This window comes from Portunus trituberculatus, chromosome 9 (assembly GCF_017591435.1).
Source record: "Portunus trituberculatus isolate SZX2019 chromosome 9, ASM1759143v1, whole genome shotgun sequence".
NCBI lineage: Eukaryota > Metazoa > Arthropoda > Malacostraca > Decapoda > Portunidae > Portunus > Portunus trituberculatus.
The window spans coordinates 6,297,501-6,307,500 of NC_059263.1; the positions used below are offsets into that span (position 1 = coordinate 6,297,501).

At 42.7% G+C, this 10,000-nt stretch overlaps 1 protein-coding gene across 19 annotated transcripts in view; it reads left to right on the forward strand.

Annotated features, from left to right (window-relative positions):
* Nucleotides 1-10,000, forward strand: part of LOC123501572 (protein timeless-like) — a 105,283-nt gene that overhangs the window by 38,073 nt on the left and 57,210 nt on the right. For all 19 annotated transcript variants that reach the window (XM_045250488.1, XM_045250492.1, XM_045250489.1 and 16 more), the window contains one exon: nt 1,808-1,915. In XM_045250488.1, the coding sequence (XP_045106423.1) occupies nt 1,816-1,915 (100 nt within the window). In that variant the 5' untranslated portion in view covers nt 1,808-1,815. The remainder of the gene's footprint in view (nt 1-1,807; nt 1,916-10,000) is intronic.

The window sequence follows — 10,000 nt, forward strand, 5'->3', positions numbered from 1 at the left end:
CAGGGGATGGGGGAAGGAGAGGCGAGGGGTGTCCATTCCTCGCCTCTCTTCTTTTTAGTCCCTTTTACGACACTTCAGAGGGAAAACACAGGCTGTATTCTTCCATCACGACCCTGGACTGGTGGTGGTGGTGGTGGTGGTGGTACTACTACTGTTACTGTTATACTACTACCACTACTGCTACTACGACTACGAGCACTGCCATTAGCTACTACAACTATTACTACTACTACTACTACTACTACTACTACTACTACTACTACTACTACTGCTACTACGACTACAAAACAACAAAAACTACTACTACTACTACTACTACTCCTTCTTGTCCTCCTCCTCCTCCTCCTCCTGCTGCTACTATAACAACAACAACAACAACACCAACAACAACAACACTACATACATTTCCTATCTTGTGTGTACGTGTGTGTGTGTTTACTTAGTCTCGTGCGTCATACAGGGAGTGTTGGGGGGGTGTAAACAGTCCGGCTGAGGAGTGGGGACAGGAGGAGGGGGAGAGGGGAGAGAAGGGAGTGGGGAGTGAAGGGAAAGGGGGACAGTGGCGTGTGTACTGGTATGTTGTCCTCACCACCACCACCACCACCATCACCACCGCATGTCACCACTGTGCATTGTTGAGAGAGAGAGAGAGAGAGAGAGAGAGAGAGAGAGAGAGAGAGAGAGAAACGTGCTAATCTTCAAATGTCTATATTTTCCTATATTTCTTCCATTCTCTCTCTCTCTCTCTCTCTCTCTCTCTCTCTCTCTCTCTCTCGTACCTGTTCACCCAGTAGCATCTTTCATCTCACTGCCACACCCTTGCCAGAAAATCCAAAACCTCAAGGTCAAGAAATGCATAGAATATCATCCCTTAGTCCGCTGGCCGAACAAAGAAAACGGTCGTCGCGAAGTATTTTTTAAGGGTAACATCAAGAAACTTACTCGATCCTGTATGCTCTCTTAAAACATTGATTCTTAGGCGACTGTAGCTTGACTGAGTGGTGTGGTGGCTTTGATATGCTCTGAATTCTTGCTTATCAAAGTGAAAGAGAGGGATGAAGGTGAAAAGGACATACCTAACTCATTTCATACCAGCTGAAAGATACGGTAAAGTCGGGGAACGTTCTGCAATTCTTTATATTTCAGCGTTTTCTGTCAGTTTGGGCCTCATTGCCGCCTCAACACCTCTGCTGCCCTGCTAGGAATATGTCGCTGAGTAGTCGTGTTTTGTAAGGCTGTCAGCACGTGAGAGGAGTTCAGTGTTCAGGTGGAGACAAGACGCAGCACAATTCAATACACGAGGTTCCTCACCCACCACGCTCACCCACCACACACTCACCTCACCCACCACACCCACCTCACCCACCACACACCCTCACATTCTGAACCACTTTTACGCTTTTTATGATCCAAAGACTCTATTTGGGGCAACATGGAGGTTTTCAATGGTATTTTTATTATTTTAGTGACAGATTAACAATATTTCTGCATTGTTAGCAGGAGAAAGTCTTGAGAACCGAGAGGGAAAGATTTAAGAGTGAAAGTTACTACATGTTCAGAATTTTTTGCCACGCTTACCATCTTCACAATCACGGCCGCTATGCACATACCTGATTCACCACTCTCTCTCTCTCTCTAGCCTAAACAGACACCAAAATTGAAAAGGAAAAGAGGAAAAAAAAGTTAGATAGGATTAAGAAATAAAAAAAAATGTAAAAGAAAGAAAGAATGAAAGAAAGTTTTGATGTATAGTATCTCACCACTCAATCACACTCACTCTCTCTCTCTCTCTCTCTCTCCCAAACAGACACTAAAATGGAGTGGATGGTGATGAATATGGATCACTTCTTCGCTCCGTCCATTCAACTTGGCACTTACATGAAGGACAAATACGTGGTGCCGCCCAACTGTGAAGGTAAGCACCATGTCACCTGTAATACACACCTGGACGCACTTAACCCCTTCAGTACTGGGACATATTTTTACTTTGAGATTTGTGTACGATTAGACCATTTTATTGCCATTAAGAAGTGTCTATGGAGGTAAGAAGATTAATGGCCACAGTCTTCACTATTCTGATCCCCCCCATTAGTTTCTGAAGCTGTATAAAATCACTAAATAGTTCAAATAGTAAGCAGAATGAATATGGAAACGCGTCATTGTACTGAAGGGGTTAGTTACTCACCTGGATACTTTTGTTGTTGTTGTTGTTTTCTTAATTTCACTTTTTAATGCTCGTTTTCTTTTTGCTTTTGTGCTTTTTCATTATTTTTTCTTTCTTCTGGGACTTACTTGGTGTCTAGTTTATTTATTTATTGAATTTTATACACGTACACTTGTTCATATTTATTTTCTCTGTTTTTTTTCCATCTTCTTTTTCCTTTTTTTTTTTGTACACACACACACACACACACACACACACACACACACACACACACACACACACATACGTCCAGGTGTTGTATGTTTGCATTTCTACCTATGTATTTTATTTATTTATTTGTCTTATTGTTATTCATTTTTTACTTGCATGCTTTCATTTTGTTTTACCATTCTACATTTCATATCCGTGTCAGTAGTTCCATCATCATCATTCATCATTCTCTCACCCGGAAGGACGCGCACACACACACACACACACACGCTCTCATTCACAGTCAGACACACACACACACGCACACGCTCTCATTCACAGTCAGATACACACACACATTCGCAAGGACGGAAAGGTGAGTGACGAGTTGTATCACACCTGTTTGCTGTACTTACGTCACCTCGCTGCCCCGCCTCACCTGTCCGCACCTCAGGTAAGTGACTGCTGTAGTCTCCTGTGCTGTGTAACTTGAAATGAAATGAAATGAAAAGAAGAAGAAAAAGAAATGGAAAGAAAGAAAGAGAAAGAAAATTTGTCGTATGTGATAGTATTTATTTTTATTAGTATCAATTTTTTTTTTTTTTGTCCTTTTTCGTACAAGGAAGAAAAAATGTATGTACTGAGATTCTTGAAATGAATTATACCTATTAATATTTCGCCTTTTTTTTTTTTCTTTTCTTTTTTTATTGTTTTTTAAAGGATAGCAAAATACGCGTTGTTACGATTCGCTTGAAATGAAAAGAGGGATGTTATTGTTGTTGTTAGTGGCTGGCTGTGATGGTGGTTGTCCCGTGGAGCGGCTGATAAAAGTACGAGTCTGTCCTGAATAGACCAGAGAGAAAATGGTAATATCAAACAGTGAGAGAAAGTTTAGGTATTTTATGGGATACTAGTGTAGATGTATCCTTGTCATTGTTCGAGCTGCAAATTCAGATTAAATACAGTTCAGCTTCCTGTTATCAAACGTATTCTGTCCCACGGAAAGAACGCTGATTTACCTTATCAATTAATTTCAAGTCTCATATATTTGATCTTTTAGTTTGAAGACACTTCCCTTCTGATTCTGAGTAGGTATTCCTTTTAGCGGTTTCCTTTGGGGCAGCATTTCTTACCTTCCCTGACCTCAGCACCCGTGTAATAGCTGGCTCTAGGCAGTCAGCATTCGTGTAAAACTTATCTTAAAGCCTACTGGTATAGACTTCCTACCAAAATGTGGAATATTCCTACAAATTTAATGTCTTCCATCACCATTGTCAAAGTGTATCAAATGGAAAGTACTGTCTCGTTAAAAATTCTGTATCGGATACTTTTCTACCCTCGCAAGGGCCCTAAACTTACTGAAGTGCCGTGCCGCTGCAGACGTTGGGTGCCACGGAATGGATTACCAGTTGCCACACCCCTCTACTTCCTGCCATTTGCAATATACACGCAAGTCTTCCTCCACCACCTATTGTCCTTCCTATTCCACCCATGCACTTCTCCCTTTGTCTGCCTCTTGTTCTGCTGCCTGGTGTTCTTCCTGTTAAACTGAGGCCGCAAGGAACACTGACGCTATAATGTTGTGTAGTGCATCCCATTACCACCTGATGCTTGTTTCAGTACCTCGGGGGTCTGGTGGCACCCGGGGTTACCAAACACTGCTTTAGGGACGGCTACCTCACTGGGCCATCATATTTGTCTATTCATTATATTTTCTTTTTCTGATGACCTTTCTTCTCTTTACCGTTTCACTGCGAGTTACTCAGTGTTTCAGTCTACGTTAAGCCTGAGAGACAGAAAACGGATGGGACCTTCCAGAGAAAACTTGCCTTGACACAAAAGAAGCGGAGACTGATGAAATCGCCCTAATGTTTTTTTCTTTTTTGGTTTCAATTCCATCCGCTTTTTTATTATTATTTCAAAAGTTCAAGTTAGTATTTAAGACAGAAAACGGGCGTGACTAACCACAAAAAATGCGTCAGTAGGGGTAACTCCTTGATTCAAAGAGGTGTGGCAGACGGAACAGATTTTACAGAAACAGAAAAAGAAGAAAAAATAAGCAAGAACAGACGCGTTGGCTCAGAGTGATCCAGGACGTTTGTCAGCGGTGAAGGAAACACCAGGACGAGGGCTGAGTCTCTATATTTAGACTAATACCGTCGTTAAGCCTTCCTCCGGGCTGCTTGTTACATCAGGGGGCACAGGGGATGGGGGCTGGGGAGGGAGGAGGGAGTGAGAGGTGGGGGTTTGGGGATTAGGCAGGCGGGGTACCTAAGTGTAACCTGTGCACATCCTGGTGGGAATATAACTTGCAGTGTTTACTCAATGTGTTCTTTTGTTTTGTGATTCTTTATACTTTATTCATCACCACCACCACCACCACCATCACCACTGCCACCATCACCACCACCACCACCACCACTACCACCACTGATGCTGCTATTGTTTTCGTTTCATTCTGATGTTGTTCACCTGACGTCGGAGTTTCTTTTGTATATTTTTTTCATTCGTGTGTTGATTTATTTTTATTCATCTCAATGTGGATATTCAAAACTCCACCTTTATTCACAGCCACCTTTGTCAACACTCGCGTCACTTGAAAAAGAGAGAGAGAAAAAAAAAGAAAAATAGAGAAAAGGATGCAGACACAGAAACAATATTAACTCCTTCAGCACTGAGACACATTTTTACCTTGAATTTTGGGTATGAATACACGATTCTATTTACAATAACAAAGATATATTGAAGTCGAAAGATTAATGGCCAGAGTCTTCACTATTTTAATCCCCACATAAGTTTTTGAAGCTGTATAAAATCACCAAATAGTAAGCAGAACAATTATGAAAACACGTCATGATACTGAAAAGATTAACAACAACAACAGCAAGGAACACACATTAACTTATTAGATTACACAACTACGCAAGAAACAGCAAGTGTCTGTGAGGAAAAGATTGCTTTCTTATTTCCTTCGTATATCTCATTGTCTTCCTTTTGCTTCTCCTTCCTCATTTCTGTTTCCTTTTTTGCTTGTTTTGGCTGGAGTGAAAGAGATAACTGTTTGTGAGGTGGCTGGATTGAAAGAAATAAGTCTCTTTGAAGTGGCTGGTACGTGTATACTGTAAAAAAAAAAAAATTAACTAGACACTTAACCTCTTCAATACTAGGACATATTTTTACTTTGAGATTTATGTATGATTAGACCAATATATTGACATTAGGAAGGGTTTATGGAGGTGAGGAGATTAATGGCCACTGTCTTCACTATTCTAATCCTCCACATGAGTTTCTGACGCTGTGTAAAATCACCAAATAGTAACCGGAATGACTATGGAAACGCGTCATGGTACTGAAGGGGTTAAGTTCTTTTTAATTAGAATACACAACAGCATGATAAGCAATAGTGCAGTGGCAAATGTCCGTGATTTTGCTGGTACTGGAGAAAGAAAAAAAACAGTGAGTAGTGAAAGTGAGCTAGTGAAGTGCTGAGTGCTGGGTGCTGATCTAAAGTGGTGGTGGTGGTGGTGGTGGTGGTGGCATTGGTGGTGGTGCTGAGGTCTCTTTTCCAACTCACATTGTGCTGAGTTGTTGGGCTTCTCAGCAGAATAGTTCACGTTGTTACTGATGCTGATGGTGTGCAATCCAGAGAGAGAGAGAGAGAGAGAGAGAGAGAGAGAGAGAGAGAGAGAGAGAGAGAGAGAGAGAGAGGCGAGGTGTTCAGGAAGGGATAAATTTGGCGAAAAGATTTGTTGGAGGAGAGGAAGGCGTATGATAGAGAGAGAGAGAGAGAGAGAGAGAGAGAGAGAGAGAGAGAGAGAGAGAGAGAGAGAGAGAGAGAGAGAGAGAGAGAGAGAGCAATTCCTACCTTGCCCTCAATACTCTTCATCATCGTAATAAGAAAGCGAAAAACACACGAAAGGTCTCATTCCGCTGCATCAGGAAGAGGGGAGAGTGAGGGGAAAACACGCCCCTCTGCTCCTGCTGCTGCCGCCCCTGCCTGGCTTACTGCGTCGCTGGTGCTGGGGTGGCGGCGGCGGCGATGGTGGTGGAGACGGTGGCGGCGGGGTGGTTTAGGTTCTGAATTCGTAGAGAGAGAGAGAGAGAGAGAGAGAGAGAGAGAGAGAGAGAGAGAGCAGTTCCAACCTTAACCTTAATAAACAGACTCATCTACACACACACACACACACACACACATTAAGAAACAAATTACAGTACTGGATAGATAGACGTACAGGAACAAAACAGAGATGAAATAGATAGACGTACAGGAAGAAAAAACAGAGATAAGAGATAAAATTAAATAGACGTACAGGAAAAAAAACAGAGATAAGAAATAAAATAGATGAACGTACAGGAAAAAAAAATAAAATAGATGAACGAAAAACACACACACAGATGCCACGGTTGCGCTGAGACGCCTCTTGCCTTTAATGAACACGTGGCTGATTAGACACAAACACCACCCTCTACCCTCCCTCTACACACACACACACACACTCTCTCTCTCTCTCTCTCTCTCTCTCAGCCACCTAACTTACTCGTGGCCAACCTGCCTAGTAGCCATCCCTCCATCCTGCCAACTTTCCCATACCGCTGGCGTGTCAGTGAGCAAGAAAGAAACGACTGTGAACCTTGATTACTGTGAAACGTTTTGCTTCACGATACTCTTCGACTGTTTTTGATTGAGTTGGATTAAGTTTTTCTCTTTTTTTTTGTACCATGCGAGCTTTTCACGGGAATTTATGGGCTAAAGGGGATATTTTCTGGTGCGGTTTCGATTCAGTTACGTTGGGTTAGGTTAAGTTGGGCTGGGTTGGGTTGCGTTGGGTTGGTTTGGGTTGTTTTGGTTAGATTAGGTTTAGATTAAATTATATTAGAGTTATTTTGGCTTGGTTAGAATAGGTTAGGTTACTTTAGGTTAGGTTGTACACGTTTAAGATTGAAGGTTAGGCAGAGCAAGTTGTGTCACGTTCCGCTGCGTCAAAACACACACACACACACACACACACACACACACACACACAGCGGAATGCATCTGAATACCTCTGACTGGCCACTCTTTAATTTGTCCACACACGATGCCAGACACTTTTTACACCACAGACTGACTTTTCCACGTGATTGCCAGCCAGATACAGACACACAGACAGGTAGAAAGGTAGACAGACAAACATTCACAACACCGTATCAAAAACTAAGACAGAAATTCATACAGACAGACAGAAAGATGAACACTCACAAATTCTTATCATACATTAAGAAACTGAAGTGCGTTGACACCTAGGCAGACAGACAGACAGATTGCCAGACAGACAGGCAGACAGACAGACAGATTGCCAGACAGACAGGCAGACAGACAGACAGACAGACAGACATACAGAGAGATTAGACAGATATTCATTGCTCACTATCACGAATCAAAACACTAATATTCACACAGATAGATAGATAGAGAGAGACAGACAATATTAAAACACACACACACACACACACACACACACACACACACACACACACACACACACACACACACACACACACACACACCGAAAAGCAAAAAAAAAAAAAAAAACTTGCCGCATTACGCACGAATGATTAAAAAGTAAACGAGAAAAAAGTTATATATTTCTTACGACTTACAAAACTTTCCTTCCTGTTTCACGTTCCACAAACCCAAACAAACAAGAGAAAGAGAAAAAGAAGAAAGAAATAGTTTTGTTTTCAAGTTATAAGTGATGATGCATTGGCCAGTGTAATTACCTTTCTGTAAACTCAATAAACAGGATCGTGGGAGGCTATGGGGGGAACAGTGACGTGGTGGAATGGTGGAGTGGGTGGAAGAGGGTGGAAGAGGATGTGGCGTCAGGTGAGGCTTGCAGATTAGGTGGTGAGAACAGAATGACGTCGATAAGATGAGGAATAATTTAAGGAAGGCCAGGTAGGTGGTTAGGGTGCGTGTGGGTGGGTGTGTGTGAGTGTGGGTGTGAGGGTGGAGAATGGCTGAGCAGGTGTGGTGGTGGTGGTGGTGGTGGTGATGTTGAAAATTACGCCAATTCAGGAGAGGGTTTTCAGTATTTGGTTATGCGGGAGAGGGAGGAAGAGGAGACAGACAGACAGACAGACAGACAGACAGACAGATGGTCAGACAGTCAGACAGTCAGGAAGGGAGACTGAATGACCTTCTCTTCCTGTTTTTGCTCAAATTATGCAGAAAAAAAGGGGAGAAATATGTAAGAGATTAAAACTGATAATTCTCACCACCATCATCACCACCACCACCACCACCACCACCATCACCACCACCATCACCACTACCATCATCACCACCACCACCACCACCACCGCCGCCAAACAAGGGTGAGGGTTAGAAAGAGGAAAAGAGATTACCTGATTGACCTCTCTCTCTCTCTCTCTCTCTCTCTCTCTCTCTCTCTCTCTCTCCTCCCCACTCTGAGTATTGATGTCTTCCCACGCCTCCGCCGGCATGGGCAGACACGTGCTCACCTCGACCCGTCCACTCCTCTCCACTCCTCCACCGACTCCCCTCTTTTCTCCCCTCACTCTCTTCTCTCTCCCCCCTTGCTCCATTTGCCTTATTTATCATTATTATTATTGTCGTTGTTCTTGCGTCATGTTCTTTCCTGGTGTGTTTTGTGTGCGTAAGAGAGAGAGAGAGAGAGAGAGAGAGAGAGAGAGAGAGAGAGGACTGTCTGATTTAGAAAATATACATATGCATACAAGTGAATTAAAGGTTGGTTTGTCTGTCTGTCTGTTTGTCTATGTTCTCTCTCTCTCTCTCTCTCTCTCTCTCTCTCTCTCTCTCTCTCTCTCTCTCTCTCTCTCTCTCTCTCTCTCTCTCTCTCTCTCTCTCTCTCTCTCTCTCTCTCTCAGTTGTTGTAACACCTTAAATCAATTAACACACACACACACACACACACACACACACACACACACAGATAGGCACGCACGCACTCACGCACACACGGGTAACTAGATACGGTGGGCGTAGCTTTAAAGTTGCCTTACCTTACTTTACCTGTTCTATTTCAGGCACCGAAAGATGACCTCTCTCTCTCTCTCTCTCTCTCTCTCTCTCTCTCTCTCTCTGCTGACCTTTGACTTTCCTCGCGGTGGTCAAGTCAGGTTGGAACACGTGATAATGTTGGAAGCCTTAAATGATCCTTTTGTCTTGTGTGTGTGTGTGTGTGTGTGTGTGTGTGTGTGTGTGTGTGTGTGTGTGTGTGTTGTGGTGGGTGTATCTGTTTATCTGTTTATCTATCTATTTATCAGTCTATCTATTTTTCGTATCTGCCTATTTACCTGTCTGTCTGTTTATCCGTCTGTCTGTTTCTCTCTCTCTCTCTCTCTCTCTCTCTCTCTCTCTCTCTCTCTCTCTCTCTCTCTCTCTCTCTCTCTCTCTCTCTCTCTCTCTCTTTTTTTTTTTTTTTATTTAAACATAATTTATACAGAAGAACATGTACCCAAAGGCGCACTGTCGTGTGCTACCTATTCTAAGGGTACTACAATCTATTTCTCTACAATATTTACAAGACTTAAAAATAGAAAATATACAAGATGGTCAGCATGTAAATGGAGCACTGTTCTTTTCACTTCACTAGCACTATTCACGCACTGCACTACACTGAG